The sequence below is a fragment of the Sus scrofa genome, chromosome 1, assembly GCF_000003025.6.
Source record: "Sus scrofa isolate TJ Tabasco breed Duroc chromosome 1, Sscrofa11.1, whole genome shotgun sequence".
In the NCBI taxonomy this organism is placed as follows: domain Eukaryota; kingdom Metazoa; phylum Chordata; class Mammalia; order Artiodactyla; family Suidae; genus Sus; species Sus scrofa.
Genome location: NC_010443.5, coordinates 51,849,155 through 51,876,304, shown reverse-complemented (window position 1 = coordinate 51,876,304; position 27,150 = coordinate 51,849,155). Strand labels below are relative to the sequence as shown.

Here is a 27,150-nt window from a genome sequence, read left to right as displayed (position 1 = left end):
ACCCCACTGGTTTCCATATAAGGTCCTGGGCACACAACACCCTCTCTGCCAGGAATTCCATACCGCTGGTTCTTCCAGGGGCTCACTTCTCATCCTTCAAGTCTCGCCTTAAATGTCATCTTTTCCCAGAGCTTTCCTTGAGCCCCGCTCTCTGAATAGTTCCCCTGTGTGGTCTCCAAACCTGCTTCAGTTTATGGTTAAAAAGGAAGTGTTTTATCATCTGTGTTAGTTTATTGTTTAGATATTTTCCCAAGACAAGGACAAGGACTCTGCTTTGATCGTCATCATCCGGTGCCTGGCAGTAGACCCCGCATACAGTACAGACTAAATAAATATTTACTGGAGGGAGAACGAATAGCCCCACTGACTGTAGAGCCAGTAGGCACTGCTTCCCCACTGCTCACCCTTCCACCAGCAGATGATGCTCATGTTCCTTTTCCTCAAAGCAACCTTTTTCATTCAAAGCTGATGTAACAGGTTCCCACTGAAGAAACAGATCACACCAGTGCTGAGATCAGAATTCAGGAGAATTTGGAAAAGACTGAGAAGAAAATCTGCAGAACCTCAGGAGCACAGAACACCATGAGGCTCAGGAGGACCTGGAGGCAAGATGAAATGGGGAAAAGCAGGCCAGATTCCAATAGTCAGAGGGTCTCTCCCAGGCTACTGAAAGGAACCACTGATGCATGTCAAGGGTCTCTGAGGTGGTGAGGGTCTGCCCAGTTTTCTGTGTTAGCCATGGAACATCTATCCACTTCTACAGCAAGACACAAGTTCTGGGCATTCATACACATAGCCTGATAGTCTCATGTAGTGAGCAGATCTTAAAGCACACTGACAAGGGCTGCTGCTCAACTGCTTACAACTTCAAAGACACACTTTTGTTTAATCTGTTGTCTGCTATAATATATGATTTTGCCATTAGATTTGTGATTTTTCATGAAAAACCACATGTCAAGTATAATGCTATGGGAGAAGTGAATATACCAATATAATTTTTCTCAGTCACATTTTTGTTCCTCAAATTGACTATTTTAAAATTAGGTTAAATAGAAGCTACTCCCATCTCCATGACTAAGTTCATTCTAGTCTCATACATGCTGGCCCTCAGAAGTTCCTGTGTTATAATTAAATCTGAACAAAGACTGTTGTTGCTGAAAAAAGCCATGCCTTTGAGATCTGAAAAAGTATGTCTATTAAAAGAAAAATTTGGATTCAGTGTCCCTCTCAATTCAAGGCTGACTCATCTTAAGCTGTGAAAAAGGGAAAAGAAGAGTGTATAATATACATGCCCATGTCAAAAACCTCAACATGGATGGGACTCAAACGATGTGGTCCAAGATGTGAATTACCTTTGCACAGAGAGGTCATTTGTGAAAAAGCGGAAGGAGAAAAGAGAAAGATAGAGTGGCCAAGTAAAATCCTGAGACTAAATAAGTTTAATTTTTACCTGAATTCATTTTTTGTGAAATGAATGAAATCGATAATTAAGGACTTACATCTAACTGACAAAAGAAAAACAATTAAAAACAAACAGCATATCAAAACCAGTTTCTCAATTTTTTTCCAAATGAAATCAGAGTAATCCAAACCACAGAATCTCAACAATATTTGAGAACTGGTATCTACAGGGTCTAACTTCCTTTCTGATTGGCCTTTATTAAACTGAACTCAGATTCTGAATTTATCTTGGTAATTTTTATAAGATGAAGTTTGTCCTACACACTCCCACGTGTGCATTAACACACAGAGTTAAGTTTATTTTCTGGGAATTAAAAATCAAAGGTATCAATAACCCCAAATCATGAACCGTTCAAGACTTTAAATAGAATTGACTTTTGAATGTGAGTTCTGAAGATGTGAGTAATTCGTATGGTACACTTATCTAAACATACATACACATTCTACAAAACTGTTACAAATGTTCAAATGAGATAGAAGTAATATTATTAAAAGTAATTTTAAAAAACTTAACAAAAAAAAGCTGATGGTTCCACTTGTTAATTCTACAAAATATTTTTAAGAAAAATTTACAGTAATATTTCACAAACTTTTCCTAGGTAGAATAGCAGTGTATACTTCTAAGTTCATTCTATGAGGCTGGTATTACCCTGATGCCAAAATCAGAAAAAGATATCATAGGAAAACTACAGACAAATCATCAAAACCACCAAAAAACACTATCAAATCAAATAAAGCAACAAATAAAATGGATATCCAAGTAGGATTTATGCCAGGAATGCAAGATTGATTCAACATATGAAAGTTAATCAAAGCTGTACATCGGATTAATTGATAAAGGACAAAAATTATCATCTCAATAGACGACAAAGCGCATTTAAGAAAATCCAGATCCCTGACCTTGCTCTGTGGGTTAAGGATCCAGCGTTGCTGTGGTGTAGGTCGCAGATGAGGTTCAGATCCTGAGTTGCTGTGGCTCTGGCGTAGGCTGGTGGCTACAGCTCCAATTAGACCCCTACACTGGGAACCTCCATATGCCACGGGTGCGGCCCTAAAAAAGACAAAAATAAAATAAGACAAAAAGAAAATCCAACATCCTTTTATCATATGAATACTCTACATACTAGTAATGGAATCAAACTTCCTAAACCTTATAAAAAACATCTACTAAAACCCCACAACAAATACCATTTTTAATGAGAAGATAAAAATGCCTAGTATCTCTGCCTAGTATCAGGTGAAAGACAGGTATGATTGCAGTCACGACTTTCAACAACTGTTTATATGCAAAAGAATGAAATTGGATCCTTACCTCATACCATACACAAAAGATACATCAAAATGGATCAAAGCCCTGCATATAAGAGCTAAAATTATAAAACCCTTAAAAGTAAACATAGGGGTAAATTTTATTACCTTAAATTTGACAATGATTTCTTAGATTCACCATCCAAACAAGCAATCAGTGGCAAACAGAACTATTCAACTTCACCAAAATTAAAAAAAAAAAAAAAAGAACTTTTGCTTCAAGGAAGTTGTTTTGCTATATAGAAAATGAAAGGACAACTCACTAAATGGGAGAAAATATTTGCAAATAATTTATCTGACAAGAATAGAGTCTTGAAAAACTGTTACAACTCAACAATAAAGACAAATAACCGACTTAAAAATGAACAAATATTTGATCACTGTTTCTCCAAAGAAGCAGTACAAATAGCCAAACAGCACATGAAAAGATGCTAAACATCATTTATTCATTAGGGAAATACAAATCAAAGCCGCAATAATATAACTATCCATACGCTTCACACCTAAAAAGATGGCTATAACCAAAAAGACTGACAATTACAAGTGTAGACAAGGATGTGGGGAAATTGGAATCCTCTTACATTCCCGGTGGAAATATAAAAATGATACAGCTATTTTGAAAGACAGCTTGACAGTTCCTAAAAAATATAAACATGTAGTTACCAAATGATCCAGTAATTTCATTTTTAGGTTTATACTTGAGAACTTAAAACATATGTCCACTCCAAAACTTGTATATAAGTGTTAAAAGCTGCTTTATATAGCGTAAAAATTGGAAACAACCCAAATGTCCATTAACTGATGGATAAACCAACAAAGTGGTATATACATACAATGGAATATTATTTGGAAATAAAGTACTGATACATGCTATAACATGGAGGAATCTTGAAAATATTATGCTTCAAGTGATAAAAAGTTAACATAAATAATCACATATTACATGATTCTATTTATATTAAATGTCCAGAAGAGGCAAATTAAGAGAGACATAGAGGATATTAGTGGCTTCCAGAGGCTGTGTTTTGAGAGGAACATGGAATAACTGCTAATGGATACTGTGTTTCCTTTTGGAGTGAACAAAATGTTCACAGTGGTGATGATTTTATAAAAACTCCTAACTTTTACACTTTGAAAAGGTGAACTGTATGTCTGGAATGTTAATATTTGTCTTGATTTTTAAAAGCAGGCAATCATCAACAAAAACAATGGAAAACATAAAAGCCTGAACTGACCCACGATCCATGTGCCTCTCTGGACTCAACTTATTCCTGATCTTGTCACCATCCACAGTAATATAAACACTCTTCATCTACAAAATTCCAGCTTTACCAGTTCGAATGTAACTAACTATCCCAGGTTCCCGAAGGGGGTTTCAGGACATGGAATTTTCAGCTCTAAAACATGGAAAACTCCAGGAGAACTGAGACAAGTTTGTTCTTGCATGATTTTGTATTAATTTACTTAATTCCTCTTCTCTTTGTTTAAGTCCTATGATGCTCTTTAGCCTGCCCTTCACATTTTTTTCCTTCTACCCGAGGAAACCTTCTCCCTGGGCTATCTCATTTGTGTTAATGGTTTTATTATAAAATTACTATATCTCATCTAAGTCTCTCCTGCGTTTGAGATATGAATAGCCAGTTGCCTTCCAGATGCTTCTTTGTTTTTTAAATTCAAGTATAGTTATTTATGATGTCATGTTAATTTCAGATGTATAGCACAGTGATTCAGTTATATATATATATAACTAAAAAATAACATTGGTATCTATTTTCAGATTTTTCAGATTCTTTTCCATTATAGGTTATTGCAAAATATCGAGGATTGTCTCCTGTGCTGTACAGCAGGTCCTATTGTTTATCTATTTTATATATAGTAGTAAGTATCTGTTAATTCCAACCTCCTAATTTATCCCTCCCCTCTCCTCTTTGGTAAGCATAAGTTTATTTTCTATCAGAGGTATCTTTGGCCACCAATACATAAGTCTAAGGCTACATCTCAGCTTGTTTTAGCACCTCTCTTCTTGATATGGTCACATTCATTTAATCTCTTGAAATAAAGTGAGTTACCTCCTCTTTGCTTTACTCTACATCACATCTAATGAAGTACTGTCTTCTAATAACACTACCTGGGAAACATCCTCAAATCTGCCCAACTCCTTTACACTCCTGCTTATACCTGCTACCATTCACAGCTGAAAGCAATGAGCAGACAAATGTTTCTCAGACTTTTAAAATCCATGATCACTTTGAAAAACTCAAAACCCCATGTTATGTCAACTTTCAAAATACAGTATTAAACATAAAACCAAATACAAGGCACAACACACGGCACAACTGGATATTGTGGGCCTTCAGACAACTGTTTTCTCCTTCTGGAAAACTGTACTCTAAAACTGCTACTGAGAGTTCCCTGGTGGCAGAGCAAGTTAAGGACCTGGTGTCATCACTGCAGTGGTTCAGGTCACTGCTGGAGCATGGGCTCCATCCCTGGCCCAGGAACTTGCACATGCTTCAGGCAAGCCAAACAAACAAACAAAAACAAAAAAAACTGCTACCTACTGAACTATTCATCCTTCAAAATTTATATTAACCACTGTAGGCTCTGTAAGCCCTTCTCCAACCCCATCAACACCGAAGAGAATAAAATCACTTTTTCTTTTTTAAACGTACTTCTAGTGTTGCACTTATGTAGTAATATAATTTATTGGATTATGTGACTGCTGTCCCTAACTGAGAAGGTACTTGATCTCCTTTATTTATGCATCTTACACCTGAAGAATAGCAGCCATCAGATTCAATTTGTTGAACTCCACAAATATTTTTGATGTATTTATTACTTTGACTAAGTGATGACAGCTTATGGAGCATGCTTAAGATACGACTGAGTGATATTTTAATAATAACTGAAAAAAGAATCTTTGGACAGCTTATATACACAGCTATCAAACATCTAAACTACACTGACATGCCAGCCATCAATCTAGACTTTCAAAATAGAAGGTACCAAGTGACAGGCGTACGGTCACCCCACTTCCCATCTACCTACAAATAATCTATCTCTCTTTTCCTACTCAGTCAAGCGCTTTGAAAAAGTTATGTAGAATCACCATCTCCTTTTCCTGACTTCTCATATTCTCCTCACACCTACAGAAATAGAGTATTTCCACCCACTTGTATATTAAAACTGCCATGGCAAATGCTACCTCTCTATAACCTTTATAGGGCCAAATCCAAAGCACATGTTTTCTGTCTTAGGTGATGGATTTTCTACTATTTTTGCTACTGTTGGGCATCCCCCCCACCCTGAGTCCCTCTACCACCTTGGCTTCAGATTTTCTCCCTCTTTATCAATGATTTCTCAGCTAGGGAAGGGTAGCCTCTTCTTTTACCCACTCCTTAAGCACCGGTTTTACCTAGGGCTCTCTCTGATATTCTTTCTAACTCTAGACCCTTTGGTGATGCCATCTACTTCCCAAGGTAACAGTGCTTCAGGTTCATACACCCAACTCCTTCTTAGACATGCACTCTTGGATAATGCACAGATGCCCCAAAATCATTGTAACAAACTCTGAATGCCTCACTGCCCACCTACCCTTAGGCCTGATTTGCTTCTTTAACTCCACACCTCAGTTGGTGGTCCTCAGTCACCCAAAGCATTCCTGTGACAGTCCCCTGAAACTCTTTCCTTACAAACCATATTCAACTGACAACTAAGCACTGCCCGTCTACCTTGTTATTAAGTTTTTAAAAGGTTTCCTTTCTACACCTTCTGCTACTCCTATAGATCAAGACCTTTTCATCCTTCTCTGGACTATTACAATAGCCTATTAATTGATTTGCTTGTCTCTAACTCTTCCCACATTCCATTCATATTCCATTATGCCTACTTATGCCAAAGAAAGTAATGCATATTTTATATATATACACACACATGTATAATGCAAACTGACTAAGCCACTCTCCTAATCAAAATCCATTAGTGCACTCTTATAACTAAATGTAGTGCTTACTAAATTTTATTTTTTTGCCCAGTTATACATACAGAAATCTAAACTCATTCTACAATATTAACCCAGGATGCATTCTTATACTTTCTCTTCTATTCTATTCGAAAAATTTAAACAACAATCAGAAAACCCCAGAATTAGCCTTTATTGATTTTCAGACCCAGTGATAGGCTGTAACTATAAATTTAAAGACACTGAGCTATAGGCTAAAGCCCATCCTTAATACCCCTCTCCCCAACTTACTGTTGCTCTTTTCATGTCAACCTAGAAAGGTACTTATATGAATATGGAGAGATCAATTTACAAACACCACTCCCTACAGAGAATTGGTTGAAATAAGGAATGAACTGCAAGACATGGAAGCAACCTAAGTGTTCATCCACAGAGGAATGGATAAAGAAGACGTGATACATATATACAATGGAATATGACTCAGCCATTAAAAAAAAGAATGAAATAATACCATTTGTAGCAACATGGATAGACCTAGAGATTATCATGCTGAGTGAAGTAAATTCGATAAAGACAAATATTGTATGACATCACTTATACGTGGCATCTAAAAAATTAATACAAATGAACTTATACACAAAACAGAAACAGACTCACAGACATAGAAAACAAACTCATGGTTACTAAAGGAGAAAGAAGGGGTGATGAGGGGTGTGGGGGAGATAAATTAAGAGTTTTGGATTAAGAGATACAAACTATTATATATAAAATAGGTAAACAACAAGGACCTACTTATAGCACAAGAAAATATATTTCATATCTTACAATAACCCAATATATATAATCTTATATATAGTGACTGTATATGATATATATACTATAATCTTATATATAGTGACTATATATGATATATATAATCTGATATATACATATATATGAATCACTTTGCTGTACACTTGAAACTAATACAATATTATCAATCAATTATACTTTAATTTAAAAAAGCACACTGAGATATTACAATGCACCTTTCAAAATGTATAAAATAAAAAAGGTGACATCTACCACCTAATGCTGGCAAGGATGTGGAGAAACTGGATCACTCACATGTTTCTGGAACCTGGTCATTTCTGATAAAACTAAACATGCAACTAGCAGGCAACCCATAAATTACACTCTTGGTTTTTATTCTAGAAAAATAAAAACTGACGTTTACATACAAGAAAAAAGGAATGAACTGCAAACTTTAAATTATTCAAGTCAGGTTGACTACTGCAATTAAAAAGGACACAGTGTTGACTATTGTAATTAGAAAGAACAGAGTGAGCAGAAAGGAGGACCCAACGAGATGGAAGTTGCTCTTCTCAGCCAGTACTCAGAGGGGCCACCAGGAAAGCTCCACTAAGTGTAAGGTAAGTTACAACAGATTTCTAAACTATCAGTCTATGGATAGCAAAAGCAAAATATGGGGGAAAAAATACCTAAAGTCTTGTTGGCGAGGATGCCAGTTGCAGCTTCATATTTAATAATTTCAATTTTAAGTGGATGTTGGAGTGAGTGGGACCCAATTAAAATGGAACCTCAACATGTGGAATAACACACCTTAAAATCAATGTTAATTCTTCAGAGAAATTTTCCCAAAGTTGCTTGCATCCTAAATAAAAGTAAAATGTTTTCTAGTGTCTAGAAAATATGACGGAAAGTGGGGATCATCATTCACCATGAGTGATGAATAGTGAATCATTCCCTATTCATTATGAATTATCAAGAAAAGTTCCACCATCCTGAAAATGGCTTTACAGGTAGAACATTTATAAAAAAAAAAAAAATGGCCACATCATTAAGAGTTCTTTTTCCAACATTGGACTTTGTTCAATGTAATTACAAGTCATTTTTATTATGCTTAAATCAAAATTATTTGTATTCTTTAAAAAGTACTGAATAAATGCAGCAGATGATATTCAACTCTACTTATTGAGATAAAATCTATAACCCATCTATGGAGCCTCTTGAAATTTAATGACCAAAATTTTATATCCTAAAATATAAGTAATTTAAATTATTTGCGAGTGTATGTAACATAAAAGTATAAGAATTTAAATGTTTTGTTTAATTTCGGTCTTTGCCAATGGGAATAAAAACTTGAGAGCAAAAGAATCACATTTAGTTTTCTTCTCATAGTCTTTTGACAATTTTATTCCTTTATTTTGGTTTCACTTCAAAGAATTCTTAGATAACTAAAGAATCCATAGAAAATCACCCTTCAGACACATTTCTGCAATGCCTTTTGAGAAAAACCTTGGAAGGAAGCATTTCCCCAGTAGTAAGTACCTTACTGCAATGGATATGCTAAGAATATTGCCACTGTTGAGACATTTTAAGGGAATGTTTAATTCTTCTTGCAGAAGCATCGTCCTATTCAGAAGACTGAATATAGCTTGCTACTCTGCAGAATCTTTAAAGCTCTTTACATTTTATCTCATCAAAATTCACATTTGCAACTCACAGTATACTTATTTGGTGTCTTCTTTAGTTCCCTTCGGTTGGTCATGTAACTCTTCACTGGTATCTACATTCAAGATTACAATCTTTTTAAACTGTCCTTACCTTTAAAGATGGTGTAGTGTAGGTGGGTCATGGACTACCATGCGTGTCCCTTATTTATAAGCTCCTCCCAGCTCTGTAACTTGCCTTAGGCTCCAGAGTCTGAGGCTCCATCCCATACATATTCTAAATCCAAATGGTACAGAATTTTTGACACCCAGGAGCCCCCCAAAATGTGTCCCTTTCTTCTAGTTTTAAGCTTCCAATATGGCATTAGAAATATCACTTAATAAAGATACTTAATGCACAGTGCTCACGTTTCCAGGTAATTTTGTCTAATCCCCAGTAGCCTTTTTATCCCCCAGACACCAGAGCAGCCAGTTTCTACTCCCACATGCAACGTGAATTAATAAATCTGTAAGCAGTGATCTGTGTAAGAGATGACATTCTCAGTCAATAAAACCAATGCCATACTCACGGTGGAGGCTGGTGGGGCTGGTGCTCAGCATTTCTTGGGGTTTTGCAGGCAGCAGGCTTCACCATGTCCCTGACCACACACCTGGGGCGCATGATAGATAGCACAACGCACTATTAATTATAAAATGGGTAGAAACATCTGGAAATTAAACATGGTACTGAACACAAGTCTAAGGGAAACGCTTTGCAAGCCCCTTCGTATTAACCTGGAGGCCCTGGAAAGCCCTGGGAGTTGGAGACCTTCAAATCAGGCTTCCAAGAGTTCAATCACACCCACATGAAGTCAGTGCTGGCCTCGGTATTGGATTATTTCCCTTTTAGTACCAATCAGATGATTATCAGCAGCCTCTCCCATAGAAGCAAGACTACTGCAAGCTTTGTCCTCACCACACGAAGACATCTGAAAGCTTCAAAATAGGAACAGCTGTTGTGCTGATAAGCTAAGGGATGGGCAGGACTTTCCGTGGCATTGGCTATTTTATTAAAAGACACGGACTCTTGTTTCATGCCCTTCATCACCACAGAGGTCATTTTCTTTATGCAAAAAAAAAAAAAAAAAAAAAAAAAAGAGAGAGAGAGAGAGATCTGGGAGGCTTCAAGACATTCCTCGTGTTCAAAATCCCTTCAGGCCAAGAAAAGAGGAAGAGCTGGAAGGAAATGTGTGTATATACAGTATGTGTGGATAAAGTAAATAAAGAAGGTACCCGCACAGTATGAAAATAAATGGGAAAAGGTCTTTGTGTCTTAAGCCCTCCATTGCCAAATAAATAAATGCAGAGGGTGGATCACAGCTCCAAAGGGCAGCAGCGGGGGCTGGGGGGGGCACCCTTCATCTCATGTCTACAGGGCTTATAGAGTGATGGGAAGATGCATAAACACCCCCATCTGAGGCTGTCCTCGGATGGCCCAGCTCTTCTCTCACCTCAAAAGCTTTAAATCAAACCTTGCTTTGACTGGGGAAACTCTGGTTATAAAGCTGAGCCCCATATCTTAGACTACATGGAAAAGCCCCTGCAGACCCAGGATTCTCACCCATGAATCTAGTTCTTGACTTTTGAGGAGGCTTTGACCGCAGTGGGAAGTATGACTACACTGCAGATATTAAAGGCCAGTCATGTTATTCCAGAAGTGGATTAGTGGTAAGGCAGTGGCCGATAAACTGCTTTCCCAGAGCTAAAGGCTGCATGGCAAAATTCTCCACTTCTGAAAGAAATGATACAGGGAAACGAGGACACAACGCACAGAAACGTATACACACACACCGCTCATTCCAAACAAGATCAAGTGAGACTAGAAATCCATGGGCAACGTGAGGAGAAAAGAAAACGGTGCCACTTCAGAGTCTGCCCTCTTGGACTAAAAGGAAAGATGTGCGGTGTTTGTCTAGAGTCAAGCCTGAACTCTCAATGGGTGGGTCAAGAGTACTAGTCAATGGAGGAGAAGGCCACTCAGGTAGCAGGGTTCAGAGAACATTCAGGAAGGCAGTTGTCAGGGAGAAGTGATATCCTAAAGTTGCTGAGCTCTGAAGTGCTGATACAACTCACACAAAGTACAGTGCCCAGGAAGTTACCTTTCATAGCACTGGCAAATCTTTAGCAATTCTCACTTGACTAAAAATAGCACATGCAGCATGTTGAATGTACATGCAGGGGTTTGTGAAAATTTTAGAAATATCACCAACTTTGGAAAAAATTTTGAAGTGTATCTACGAGAAACCATATGCAACCGTCTGTCTTAGTTCATTTTTCCCCCCAAAGGTGCAGGTATTGAGACAAAGCCATGGGGGGGCGGGAAATCTGTCACTTAGTTTTCCTTCAAAATGCTTTTAGGTAACGCTCTTTTAATAAATGTGGAACCACCAGCCACCTGAGGGTAGATTTCTAAGCAAAACGCATGTGCGTGTGTGCATATGTGAAAGGCCACATCTCTGTAAGAAAGTCATCTAATCTCAAGTAACCAGTGGTTTTGGTTTAAAACTCTAATAGCTGGCATATTTCTTCTGTCTGCACCCACTGCAGGATCTTTTAAGTAAAAATTTCCATTGAATTTCTGAACTTTAAAATTGTATGCAGTAATGGAAATAAATGCATCAATACTCCAAAACAATAATGTGTAGAATTTAAATTTATTAATTTAAAATATTTACTTAATCAATATGCTTTATTTCTAAAAAACAGGAAAACGACATATTGTTCATACTAACATATATCCTGACCATAGATCTAGAGGGAAGTAGCTAGCTACCGAATCTGTTTTTAGGGGGAAGGCTATTTGTTTTAGACTGCTACCTATTCAGCCAATTTGAGGAGGCTCCACATCATGGCAATATGTATTTCCACATTTTCTGATCTGACTTCTTTTTAGCTGAATTTCCTTCTATAGAAAGAGAAGAAAAATGCCTACACTCAGAACAAGATACATAGAATAATACAATGCACTCATCAGAGTTTTGTCAGCCAGAGTAGATTATCATTTCTTTAAAATTATCATTGTTGTGTCTGGCACAGTTTGGAGACACAACCATTTTGGTGCTGCCTGTTCTAATATGTGCAAAAACTGTTCAGCTCCAGCACTTTCCAAGATCTCCCGTGCATTAAACCTACTATGATAATGTAGTAATTCTCATACTTTTAGAAACACAACCGTGATATTTCAGCCTATTGCGGCCATCAGGGGTCTTCCTTCCATATGATTTACTGCTTCATGCAGAGACAAGGAGGCCACAGATACACCACAATGCTGATTGCCCAGAATTACTGTGGGCTGAGAGGCCAGGAGTCCAAGGGGTGTGACCTCTCTTTCTTGCAATGTCTGTAATTACTCAGGAGTTTATCGGACGTGGACTCAACAGTTTTGGCACTGCTTGTGAGTGTCCCTCATCATTCAAGCATCAATTGAGATTTATGCAAATCAGGCATCCTGCAAGCATCTCTGGGAAGCTCCTCCTGGCTCCACCCTGAGGCTGGGTTTTATGAATGACTGCAATCAGTGCCTGAGCTGCTGCCAGCTGCCCGCTTCCCCAGAGGACACACGGAGACACTTGCCTGCAGCCAGCCTGCAGATGAGGCCCTGGTAAAGCTTTCATCTCCCCAAACAGGAACTCGATGTGCTTCTAGATACTTAGAGTTTGTGAATGAAAAAGTCTCAATGCCTTCAAAAACCAAAATTTACATAATTACTTTCTCTCTTCTGAGTTTCCATTTTCGTGCCTGCAATCCCAGCCCCCCCTTCTGCCTCCCTCTACCTGAAAGAAAATAAAAAATAAAAAATAAATTAGAAAACAAAATCTCACTGTTTTATGAGACTTTATCTCCACTGATTGTGATGACTGATGTCAGGAGATTAGCGACTGTGCCTGAAGCTGTCAAATAGATGATGATGTGTTTACATTTCTGATTTCCATCTTTGGGTTTTGGATTTTACTCAGATTTCTCCCATCATCAGTAGGGACAAGTGCATTGAAACAGTACTGGGGGAAAGTACATCTGTGTGTACTCCCCAAGTGGAACTTCACTAGCCTGCATTGTCACAAGAGTCCTTAGAGGTAGTTAAAATGACATCACATTGAGCAAATGAAACATTTTTCAAATACACAATCTTCTAATTTGCTGGTCACTGATCAAAAATACACAGAAACAAGGAAAACCAGACAAGACAAGACATCAGGGACTCTGGAACCAGCCGTTTTCTTCTTAAACCTCTCATTCAGTGTTTCCAACCCCTCTTCCACAAGATATTCCCCAAAGGTACCCAAATATATGCAAAATGCCCATCTCTAGGCTAATCCTGTCTCAACTCGACATCCAGCGGCCTCTCCAACACTTTCACTTGGATGTCTAGTAGGCCTCTCAGAATCAACATTTCCAACTGGAATTTACCTTTTCCCACACATGTGACCCTGTGCAATCATCACCCCCTTGGTTAAGGAGAAGTACATTTCTCTAGCTACTCAGGCCAAAGGCTTTAGACTTGATGCCTCTCTTCTCTCACATTCACGTCCAATCCATTATCTTGGTTGTCCTTTCAAAATAAGTGCAGAATCTGAGCATTCTTCCTCCCTTTCCTACTGCCACCATGACAGTGGCCATCCTTCCCCTGGATTCCCACAATAGACTTCTCACTGGCTGCCCGGTAGAGACCCTCTGGAAAGATAAATCAGATTCTGATGCCTCTGCTAAAAATCTTGCAGTGGTCCCCCAGTTTACTCACAAAAACATGCCAGAGTCCTTAGAATGTATAATCTGGCCTGCCATAACTCCCAGCTCCCACCCGCTTCACTCTACTCAGCCACTGTGGCCTTGCAGGTCCTCTTCAAATGCCCCAGATCTGGTCTTGCTTGGGGCCTTTGCACCAGCCATTCCTTCCATCTGCAATATTCTTCCCTGATATGGGTATGACAAACCCTCTCCCCTCTTTCCAGTCTTGGCTCAAATGCCAGTTGTTGATGATTCCCACTGTGATTCTCCTACTGACCTCTCTAATCCGTCCACCGCCCCCCCCACCAGACTGCCATTGCCTCTGCCACTTACTAAAATGCACTGCTCCCCATGGCTGAAGAGGAGGGAATCTCTGGTTCACTGACAAACGCCCAGAAATCTAGAACAGTGCATGACATAATAGTTACTCACTACATATTTGCTAAACATATAAACATAGCAATTTATAATAGATTTAGGTAACACTTTTTTTGCAAGATTACAGCATATTGCTATAAAATATTTGCAAAATATAAATTCATGACCAACACATTTTATGATTTGAGTAAGTCTACTAAATTTGTTTTTATATGGTTCATTCTCATTCTGCACAAGGAAAAAAGGTATCTTTCAACAAATGACCTATTTAGTGATAAACAATCTTTGTCACATATCTACTTTGAACCAATGATGTACTATCTACAATCTAGTATTACTTCTATTTTATCAAAAAAAAAAAAAAAAAAACCTTTAGCAAGTTCCTTTGTGGTGCAGCAGGTTAAAGATCCAGCATTGCCAGAGCTGTGGCTCAGGCTACAACTGCAGGGAGGGTTTGATCCCTGGTCCGGGAATTTCCACATGCTGCAGGTATGGCCAAAAAAAGAAAACTTTAAAATAATCATACATGAGCTAATCCTATGAGGTATGATGTCTCTTGCCCCTAAGATGAAGGTGAGATGGAGAAAATTCTACACCAGAAGGGAAAGAGGATGCCATGTTTTGAATATCCAGATGTACTAATCACAGGTCATCAGGGCCTGTTCTACCTCTGCCATGCATTCAGGGAAGCCTCAGAAGCTAAGTTAAAGTGATTTTTATTTTGCAAAAGACTGGGAAGACAGGCAAGGTAGGTTCCAAAGTATAAGAAAAGGGAAACCAGCCAATCATTTTTCACAATGAATGATAAGAGCTGCTGAACTTCCCCCTCACCAATCCAGTAAGTTGCTCCCAAATCAGACCAAAAAGTATGGGATTCTAAAATAAAGGAAAAACAAATTTTTCAATGACTGATAAGAAAGCAAATAAAAGGTAAGAAGTCAAGTCTTTGGTCTTCTGGATGAGTCAAACCTGCCTTGTTTATCATCCCTTATGCTTTCAGAATGCTAATAGGCTTGGTTCTACAAGGTCCAACAGAGCAGCAATACTGCCAATATTACTAACTCTTTATAACAAAGGTACTACTTCTGTTAACAACAATCAGTTTCTTTCTCCACTCACCAATTCTTGAAGTGTTGTACAGACCTATGGATTTATATCTGCTACCATCCCCCTAGGTCATCTCATTGACATTTTTCTAATTACTAATCTGTGTGCATTCTCCAAAAGCTACCTGATGCCTGCAAAATACAATGCAACCACAGAAAAATCAAGATCGCCAGAAAATTCCTGCCACTACACCTACAAGAGGGAACAACTTCTAGGCATTCCAGACAAGGGGAAAAAAGAAGCAAGGGATTTCCAGAGGGAAGAAGCCAATCCATAGAGTCGAGGTAGCAGCGTATGAACAAGATGATGCCTCAGCCTTGTTTGAAATCCTCCAAGAGTAAAGAGAGATGGGCTCAAGTGGAAATGCAGGTGGTTGATCCAAAAGAGGATGATGTGAAAACAGAGGATGAACATAATTGCTGCAAATATAGATAAAAGGTGGGTTGAGGAAAGATATGTGAGGAAGGGAAGATTTGTATATCCATGGGCACAATTCTAGGTGAGAGAATTTGCTCTGGGAAAGGGAGAAGTTAAAGGGACTAGGGAGGGAGGAGCAGAGAGGAAGGGGGGTGGGGGAAGAAGGAGAGGTAGGAGGAAGGGAAGAGGGGGAGAAGGAAGACAGGTGTTTAGTGAGGAAGCAACGTTTCTGGGAGAGGGAGAGGAATGGCCATAACCAAACAGAGGACTAGTTCCCCAACTACCAACTACCCCTTTCAATTGACCATAACTACCATCTCCATTTTCTTCCCAGAAGATTCTTTTTTTTTTTTGGTCTTTTTAGGGCTGCACTGGCAGCATATGGAAATTTCCAGGCTAGGGGTCAAATCGGAGCTGCTGGCCTACACCACAGCCACAGCAATGCCAGATCTGAGCTGCTTCTGGCCTACACCACAGCTCAAGGCAATGCTGGATCCTTAACCCCCCCGAGCAAGACCAAGGATTGAACCCCAGTCCTCATGGATACTAGTCGCGTTCTTTTTTTTTTTTTTTTTTTTGTCTTTTTGCCATTTCTTCGGCCGCTCCCGCGGCATATGGAGGTTCCCAGGCTAGGGGTCGAATGGGAGCTGTAGCTGCCAGCCTACACCAGAGCCACGGCAACTCGGGATCTGAGCCGCATCTGCAACGTACACCACAGCTCATGGCAATGCCGGATCCTTAACCCACTGAGCAAGGCCAGGGATTGAACCTGCAACCTCATGGTTCCTAGTCGGATTCGTTAACCACTGCGCCACGACGGAAACTCCTAAAAGATCATATGTATTTTGGATTCATGGCCTTTTTTTTTTTTTTTTTTTTTTTTGCTATTTCTTGGGCCGCTCCTGCGGCATATGGAGGTTCCCAGGCTAGGGGTCTAATCGGAGCTGTGGCCACCAGCCTACGCCAGAGCCACAGCAACTCAGGATCCGAGCCGCGTCTGCAACCTACACCACAGCTCACAGCAACGCCGGATCGTTAACCCACTGAGCAAGGGCAGGGACTGAACCCGCAACCTCATGGTTCCTAGTCGGATTCGTTAACCACTGCGCCACGACGGGAACTCCGGATTCATGGCCTTTTTAACATCTCTTAAGATGTTAAGGAAAATAAATATACCACATTAAGAATTCAATTTGAGAACTGAGTCATAATTTATTGAAATAACTCCTAGTTGGGTTCTTAACCCACTGAGCCACAGCAGGAACTCCGTCACCAGAAGATTCTTAAAGGATAATGCTACATAAGATTCTTTTTGGAAAGATCTTGGACAGTGAAAAGCATCTCTCCACCTCTCCTACTTTTAACTCTTCTCCTAGAGGCAGAAACCTTTGCTCAAAACTTCATTCCCACTCCTACCTCTGCCAGAGGTAGGAGGAATATTCGAGGGAATTATTCTCCCAAGCACGAGGCACCAATAGTTACATTTCCATTGGTGAAAAGTGTCACCATGTCTTAAAAGAAGGAATAAGCTATTTCCTTTGGCACCTGTTGACTGTGAGCCTGGAGGGGCCACTTGTTACTCCTCTGGGAGGGTCCAGCTTCCCTGCATCCTGGGCAGACACTGTCAGATTTGTAACTCTACCTGCTTCTCTTTCCCATTAACCTTGATCAAATCAAACTCCTTAGGTAAACACATCTGAAGCCTTCTCAGAAGACTTAGTCTTTTAAAGTTAGAGTGAGTTAAAAAAAGCAACTTCAAAACCAAACCACCATAACAACAAAACTCTCAACTGGGAACGACAATTCACAGCCATTAGAAAGAACAGCAGAAAAACGTCACGCTATCTGACTCTGGCCAGAGAGGGAGAATCATCTGGATCAGTAAATTCTGCCTCTTTTGTTGCTCTAGCCCCAATGATGGTATTCAGTGTGGAACACAGTGCCGGGGCTCTGGTTAGCACAAACAAGAGTTCCGCCCATTTCTTTTATTTTATTGTTGTTGTTGTTCTTGCTGCTTTTTAGAGCCGCACCCATGGCACATGGAGGTTCCCAGGCTAGGGGTTCAATCAGAGCTACAGCTGCTGGCTTACACCACAGCCACAGCAACGCAGGATCCGAGCTGTGTCTGCAACCTACAGCACAGCTCACGGCAACGCCGGATCCTTAACCCACTGAGCAAGGCCAGGGATTGAACCTGCAACCTCATGGTTCCTAGTCAGATTTGTTTCCGCTGCACCACGATGGACACTCCCCACCCATTTCTTTTCCACTAAAGAAAGCATATTGATCTAAAAGTCAGTGAGAATGATAATGTCTGGGGATAATCTTGGAACTAACATCAGGCTAACTTCAAGGGGGAAATTGTTTACAGCTTTTAGTACTTCAACTCCATTCATAAAGTTCCTACGACCCCTCATAGTTAACTCCTGTGTGCCTTACAGCACAGTTGGGGACCACTGCTCTGACCTGTGGCTCTGTCCCAAGGCTGGCTGAATGTGGTCTCTCCACTTCAACCGACAAGCAGCAAGTGACTTGAATGCCTAACAGGAAAGAGATTACTGAGTCAGCAGTAACCAAGTTAAAGGGGAATATTAACACTTTCAAAGTCATGTAAGTGAAAAGTGTCTTGATTAATTCAAAAGAGCAATTCAGCAAAAAAAAAAAAAAAAAAGGTGAATTTCAAGAAATGTAAACTTATGTAGTTATGAAAACTCTACAATAAGAAAACAGGAAAATGCTGGTGACTAATATCAGCTAAAATTGCTGCATGGTGAAGTGGGCCCGGAGCTGTGCTGGACTTCTCACATGCCTTTAGTAGTGTCATCTGTCATATGTCACATATTGCCCTTGGTGTTACCCAAGTGACACAATTAACTTGTAAAATATCACCACTCCTTCTTGGAAGCACAACTCATCATTTCAAAAATCACAAGCTAGCTGTGAAGTACTTCGTTTTGAGCAAAAAAATTAGTTCATTGTCATTCAAGTTTTAACAAGAGGCACCCAATTGTAATTGAATGTTTCAAGTTTTAAGCACTTTAAGCACTTCACATCCCTCTTCCACATTTCAAAGTCTTAGAAAAATAGGTTGTTGTCTGATAATAGTTATCTATAGCTAAATGTCCAGGGTAAAGAATGCAATTTGGTAGCCAAGAGGGATGAATGGTATGTTTAAAGATTATTGCCAGAACTTTTTTTTTTCTTAAAACTAACGATTTCGCTGCTTTTTATTTGTAACACAAACCATAGCTCTTTAAATAATGATTTTAGGGTAGTTTTATGTGGCTAAGTATGCCTTTTCTCCACAAGCATTCATTCTCCTCGCTCATGGGGAGCCAGATAGCTAAATAAATATCTGCTAAGAGGTCCATAATAGTTCCTTAGTGGGATTTAAGTGGATTTTAAATAGATAAAATAAAATGGGAAAATGAAACTTGGAAAAGCATTAATGAAATATTTTAGGCATTTCTTTCAATTAATTGTAACTACTTTCTCAACTGATTCACCTGCCTGGAAAGTTAGAGAGAAAGTGGAGTCAAACAGATATGAAAATATATTGTATGTAGACTATTACAAATATGAAAGTGCTACATATGAAATATACATTGTTCATCTTCTACTGTAAATGAATGTTTCTTCATGTTGTCCAGAGACCACTATGCTTCTTTTACCAAAAATATGACAAAAGTTTGAAACCAAATCATTTGAACATGCCAACAGAAACTTTAATACCTAAATAGGATTGTTTATGGTCTAAATGGTCTAAACAGTATTTTTTTTGCATTTAGAGTAAGAAAAACAAAAAATCTTGTAAATCACTTTTTCTTCCTCTTCATTCAAATTGATGAAAATATAAACAGCTATTTAGAAAAATAGAAAATGCATGATATTCGGAAAGATAATACAGTGAATAGGACTCTTTACTCTTTTTTTTTTTTATTATTTTTATTTTTTTATTATTTTCCCACTGTACAGCAAGGGGGTCAGGTCATCCTTAGATGTATACATTGCAGTTACAGTTTTTTCCCCCACCTTTTCTTCTGTTGCGACATGAGTATCTAGACATAGTTCTCAATGCTATTCAGCAGGATCTCCTTATAAATCTATTCTAGGTTGTGTCTGATAAGCCCAACAAGAGTAAACATTCTCCAAGTCCTCTGTTCTCCCTTTTGACTTGACAGGACTGTCATTCTTGTGGCTTTGAATGGGCTGATGGTTCTTAAATTGTCATCTCCAGACTTCAACTCCCATGATCGATCAGGTCGTAAATCTGTATCTACCTAAAAACCTTCCTAACAGCTAAGCCAGAACAGACTAAAATACTGAACTCCATAGTCCTCCTCCTCTCAAACAGCTCCCAAATTCTACCTGGTAGTCAATTAAATCTTCCCATTATTGACATTCACAGTCTTGATGTTCTGTGACCTCTCTCTTTCTTTTTTTTTTTTTTTTTTTTTTTTGGTATTTTTATTTTTATTTTTTTTAAATTTTTTTTATTTTCCCACTGTACAGCAAGGGGGTCAGGTTATCCTTACATGTATACATTACAATTACATTTTTTCCCCCTTTGTTCTGTTGCAACATGAGTATCTAGACAAAGTTCTCAATGCTATTTAGCAGGATCTCCTTGTATATCTATTCTAAGTTGTGTCTGCCTCTCACTTTCCATAATGGCCAATAAGTCACTAAGTCCTCTGGCTATTCCTCTGAAGCATCTCTAGAATTTGCCCATTTTCATTTATGCCTACTACTTCCAAATTCATTTTCTCTTTTGAATGAAATGCTGGAGTCCATCTTCCTTAAGTGCCATTTTCTCCTGCTCACAGATTCCACAAAGGGCTCCCCACCCCCACCACATTAAATACACACACACCACCATCTAGTTTGGGGGTCCCTCCTCACACAGACTCATTCACTAATCTCTTCCTCTTAATTCTTAACAGCCTGTTTCTCAAGTCAGGTACATTGATCTCAATACTCTAGAATATCATTTTGTCACTTTCGTCTCCATTTCATATGCCACTTTTCCTACTTAAAAAGATCAGACATCTCCTTTTCCCTCTCCGCTCATTTTTAATTCTTTCAAAATTCAACTCAAATGTGCTGAACTCCAGGAACCTCATTAATCCTCACCAGTATCTTCTAAAAAAAATATCAGTCCTTATGTAGGGATGAGATCTTTGTTTAATAGCTGCAGCCTAAGCACTGGGAACACATTCAGGTAATGCCTGCTTTCGACATAGGACGCAAAATGGACCATATCCCATAGACCTGGCTGGGAAGCTCTGATGATTATGACATCTTTATGATCATGAACAGACTCTTACAGGACAGCTGCTTTGTGTCTTGCACATGCCCAATGCTACAATCACCACCTGAAAGCAAGTCAGTCTGTTCATCAATAACAGTAGTAATAATAATATTAACTTACATTTATTGAGCATTTATTGCATGGACTCTTTTAAGCTCCTTATATGCATGAACTCATTTGGTCCTAACACTAACTCCATGTGGTGGGTGGGTTAAATGACTACCTGATGGAGCATTTATAAATCTGGGGTTAGGAGATGAAAACTACTGCATTTGGAATGGATAAGCAATGAGATCCTGCTGGAAACTATATCCAATCGCTTGTGATGGAACATGACGGAAGATAATGAGAGAAAAAGAACATATATAAATGTGTAACTGGATCACTTTGCTGTAGAGCAGAAACTGACAGAACATTGTAAATAAACTATAATTTTTTTAAAAAACCCTGTCACGTATAAGATGCAACAGTATTCATTCCACAATCTGAAATCTATTAATGTACCAATTTAATTTCTTGAAATTCCTTAAATTTGTCTTCTTTTAATATAAAACCTTACTTATCTTCAAATACAGTAAGAACAATAAGATTAAGTGTAGGAATCTAGATGAATAGTGTAATAACCCCCCACCATTTTAAATATAAAGTATATTTATTTTGAGGAATAAAACTAGTGTATTTTACTTTTAACGTATATGTATACCACCATGTCATTTAGTATTCTCAAAGGTCATCAAATAATTGTAATTCCATTATCATGTATAAGCAATGTCATGTTGCTCTTCAGCCATCACTTCTAGAGTTCCAGGGAGTCGCTCCTGGTGTTTCCTTGGAATACACCTCTTTTTTACTGATCCATGGGTGGAAAACAACATTAGAAGTTTTCAGACTCTAGGATTGAAATTCATAGCCCTTTCCATCCAAATCACTAATTTCCTCTATAGCTCTCATGCTTCTGCTGTAGGCAAACTTAAAGCCACAGAGAACTCAATAGCCTTGGGATAGCTAACTCTACTGTTAAAGATTTATGCTAAAGACTTTTAGAATATTCTTTTTAAAATGTTTACTGCAATCAGGAGTTCCTGTCATGGCTCAGTGGTTAACGAATCCGACTAGGAACCATGAGGTTGCGGGTTCGATCCCTGCCCTTGCTCAGTGGGTTAAGGATCTGGTGTTGCCGTGAGCTGTGGTATAGGTCGCAGATGCGGCTCGGATCCCACGTTGCTGTGGCTCTGGCGTAGGCCAGTGGCTGCAGCTCCGGTTCGACCCCTAGCCTGGGAACCTCCATGTGTCACGGGAGCAGCCCATGAAATGGCAAAAAGACCAAAAAAAAAAATGTTTATTGCAATCTGCCCCTATTAGCTTCCACATGTAGGTAGGTCCTAACTCAGCCCTTAAAAAGCTGAGTGGGCCAAGTTTGCTGTCTTTTAAAAAGACCATCTCTCCATGTATTTGAATGTCATCTCTTTGCTTCTTTCTTCTTTCTCATCAGCCCCTCAACTATCTCTTCTAAGGCATGTGCTCCAGGAACTGGACTGCTCCTTTTGGTTAACAACTCTTTTAAAAGCCTACTCCCCTTGCTGTGCAATATTTTCACTCTAGGTCCACTGGAAGGAATACTCAAATTTTATAACCCCCACTAATGGCCAGCTCCTATAAAAAGACCCAACTGGCAGAAGTGATATTCAGGGCATTGCTTCCAAAACCTGGTCATACATCAGAACCACCTAAACAGGTTTTTAAAGAGACAGTTTCATTGTGTCCCATCCCAGACCTACAGAGCTGATGTCTAGGTCCAGAGACTGGAAAATGAGTAGCTTCCCAGGTGATTCTAATATGTCCGAGCAGGCATTTGGGAGTTGCTGATGAGTGAGCTATTCACTCACTGCACTGGAAAGCATCCTTTCCTTTCATGAAGCTAAACCACAACTCTCCATAACTTGGACCACATTATCAAAGTCCCTCATAAAACAGCTTTTCCTGAACTACATTTTAATGTCACACCCTCAGCTTTTATGACAGGTCGATACAAGTAATAGCTCTATGAAGGTGGTTTCTGCCTTTACTGTAAAATACTGGTAAGATCAATGTCACATTAGTTTGAGTCCTTTCTATAAAACTCCATATTCACTTCCTATCATTGTCTTTATTTCCAAAATTTAGCACCAAGAAAAATGTCATTTCTTGTTTGTTACAAATACCTAACATAATTTCTTTTGGTCAAGGTTCCAAGGAAGCTCAGAGAAAACCTTAAAACTTAGCAAAACAATTCTGCTGGTATGGTAAGCAAGTTTATAATCTCATTTTTTTCTTGCCTATAAGTTTCAATTTCTATATTACTAACGTTTTATGTTGAAATTCTTTTGAGAAAAGCAAAAAAGAATCATAGAATGGTTAAAACTTTATCTCATAAGAAAATTTAAAATTTCATGTTTCTTAAATTTGCAAATTTTAACGTGCCTTAAAGAGCATATCTGGCATCTAATATATATTATATATGCAAATATAAGAATGAAGAGATTACATAAGAAGTTATATAATACATTTTTTATAATTAAACATCTAATAAAAGTCATCAGAGGGGCAGATATTAACCTAAAGTAGCAATTCTTTGTGCAAAGCCTAGAGTTTTGGTATGTTGGTTGGTTGGTTTTTTACACAGGTAGTAATCAATGTATTTATGTAAACATTAAGATAAATAACTAAAAAGCATAGAAATCCTAATGTATTTCTTTGCAACTCCTAAGTAAGATGTGTGGAGAATAAAACATAATCATTACAGTAGGTAAAGAATATCTGTCAGCATTAATAGTAGAGAGGACACATTACAAACTCTTAATGTTTTTACTGTTCATACATACACTGTATGTATTTACTTTTTAGGCAAATAAACTGTATATCTTATTTTACCTATAGAGATATTTCAAGGGATGAGACATTTTCTGTAAAACCACAATTACCTTATTGAAAAATTTCTACTTTTTCTCTTATGTATAAAAATAAGTAGTGAATTATCCCCAAAAATGTGACATTGGCAGATTGCCTTCATGTATTCAAGTCACCCATAATTGTATTGCCATGTAACTCAAAATGACACTCTTACTTTGTAAATAATTTTTTAGGTTGTTTTTTGTTGTTTTTTTTTCACACCCATGGCACATGGAAGTTCCTGGGCCAGGGATTGGATCAAACCCCTACCACAGCTTTGACCTGTGCCACAGCTGCAGTGTTACTAGATCCTCTAGTAGTTTAGATTTCGACACTAAGTAAAATTAAAAATTACTGATCTTTACCAATAATAAAAATCTTACTATTTGACTTCATCAATTTAAAAAATTTTTCCAAAAAAATAAAAATAATAATTTAAAAAATAAAAAAAATTTCCGAGAGACACTATTAAAATCATATATATCCAAGTCACACATGAAGGAAGATATCTACATTATATACCTTACATATATACTACATATATGCACATATACAGGGCTTGTATCCAGAATATATATTCTTATAAATCAATAAAAAAAGCAACCTGTTCTGTGTCCCAGGGTTCTATTCCTAGGTATTTACTCAAAAGAAATGAAATGATTTGGACAAGAATATTCATAGCCTAAAACTGGAAAACATCTATCAATAGAAAAATTTATTGATAAGAACTTTAGTATAGTCATACAATGGAACATATCCTCAATTCATGTAATAGTCTGAATGAATCCCAAAGACATTTTATTGAGCAAAGAAGATAGACATAAAATTTCTTACTGTATGATTCAAGTTTAATAAAGTTCTAGAAGAGGTTAAAAAGTACTCAGTGGTGACAAGAAGCAGAAAGAAGTTGCCTCTGGGTGGGCTGTGGGAGGCTGGGGAATAAAGGGAATGTTTAATATCTTGTTTTGAGATGTGGTGGCAGAGGCCAAATTTCAGCATACATCAAAATCAAATGTACTTCAGATCTGTACACTTCATTGTATGTAAATTACATCTTAATAAAAAAGTGAAACACAAATAATTTAAAAAAACCAATAGCTCAAAGAAAGAAGGTAAAATGCTCATAATTTAAGGATATGTCATTTTTCATGTAAGTAGAATATAATTTAATGTACTTTGGAAAACAATAATTCCAACAAACAACTATGGAAGTCAAACAATTAATATACTTTTTCAAAGCAAACAATTTATTCCTTTATAACCTGTCAGAATCGGAATGATAAATATAAACAAAGCTAAGAAATGTGTTTTTTGTAGGAATGTTTTTCATCAAGTTGAATTAGTACATATACTTGAAGAACTTAAAGGAGCTTTTAAAGAGAGTTCATGAAAAGGACAACCACAACACAGTGGTTTTAAAATCATGTTTAAAACATAACCTGTTGTACATTATATGTAGATTATTTAAAAGGTAAATTTGTTTCCAGTATTTCACACAAAATGGTACTTAAGCCTTGTACTAGCATTTATGACTGGAAAAAAATTCTAAAATTAGTATTTTGAAAGACTTGGTCTAGATTTATGTAGAACTGAAAATATGCCTCATGCCATATGCCTTATGATGAAGCAAATGATATTTCTTTTCTAAGAAATTCTGAGCATTGGTTGCAGTTTCTAAGAGCAGTATCTTACACCAAATTTTGAAAAATTATTTTTATTAGAAAAATACTGAAAAATGCAAAAAATCATGAAAATCACATCAGTTCCTATTACTTTAAAAATTATATAAATAAGTGAAATTAACCATCACTATATTCCAAACCTCTTTCCACTCTCTCTTCTATAGACACACATAGTTTAAGACTCTAAAGGCAGTACTATAGTCAGAGCAATCCTATAACTTCAGTCTGCTTGGCTGAGGAAAAGCGTGAAGATGGTCTCGGATTTCAAATTTTTATGTCCTCAGAGCTGCTGCAACTCTCAACAAAAGAGCAAATGCATTTACCTTGCTTTCTTCTACTGAAAACTCAGCTCTAAATGGTTTGAGAGTCCAGAAGAGTCAGAAGGAAGTCAGTACATTAAGCTATTTCAAGGTACCTTTATTCTAAAAGGTAACTATGGTTCTGTTTGTTTGTTTTATTGAGGAAGTAAACTAATTTGAAAGTGAAAGGAACAGTGGTAATGGGAGGGTATGAAATAATGGAAAAAATAATGAGAAATACATCAGAAAGATATCAAGCTTTCATAGGCAATTTTACATCAATGGATCCACTCTTTTGCCCTTGAAGTTTTTTCCTCCTCTGTGGTTGATTAAACTACTGTTTAAAAATATTCCCTCTCAGACTCCCATAGCACTTCCCCATTTCTTTTTATTGGGTTTAACTATGTCACTTGCTTTAACATCATAGCAGCCAAAGTGTGCTTCCTGTCCCTTGATTTGGTCATGGCCATGCGACTTACTTGGCCAACCCAAGACATGTCAAAAAAGGGCTTGAAATGTGCCCTCTTGAACACCATTAAGACAAGACAAGCCTGAAACATGGAGAGAAAATCTGGACCCCATCTATAGCTTGAAGCCTATATCACTTCTATACAGCCAACCTGTAGAAACATCACTGGTTTTGACACAGAAACCACCTCACAGATCATTGAGACATAACCACTGAAGCTCTGAAGTTTTACAGCTGGTTTCTCCTCTTTCCCCCAGTACAACTGCCAGGCCTATGGAAGATATCAACATCTTCAGGAATGACTTTTCTCCCCTCTCTAGCAGGTCCAACATCTGCCTGGCATGTTCTCATGATACCTAGGTGTGCAGGTGTTGTGTTTCCTAATAGGTACCTCCCACAGGTCTATTTTCTGAGGACAGGTCTCCACCTTCCCCATCAACTTTTTTTTTTTTTTTTTTCTTTTTGTCTTTTTAGGGCCACACTCACAGTACATGGAGGTTCCCAGTCTAGGGGTCTAATCAGAGCTACAACTGCTGGCCTACACCACAGCCACAGCAATGAGGGATATGAGCCACATCTGTGACCTACACCACAGCTCACAGCAATGTCAGA

The 27,150-nt window shown here is 38.1% G+C and overlaps 1 protein-coding gene across 48 annotated transcripts in view; it reads right to left on the bottom strand.

The window, feature by feature from the left end:
- Positions 1 to 27,150, bottom strand: part of RIMS1 (regulating synaptic membrane exocytosis 1) — a 461,317-nt gene that overhangs the window by 370,152 nt on the left and 64,015 nt on the right. For 47 of the 48 annotated variants that reach the window (XM_021073077.1, XM_021073090.1, XM_021073092.1 and 44 more), the window contains exon 2: positions 9,753 to 9,833. The exons of the other annotated variant lie outside the window; for it this stretch is intronic. In XM_021073077.1, coding sequence (XP_020928736.1) covers positions 9,753 to 9,833 — 81 coding nt within the window. The remainder of the gene's footprint in view (positions 1 to 9,752; positions 9,834 to 27,150) is intronic. 48 annotated transcript variants of the gene reach the window in all.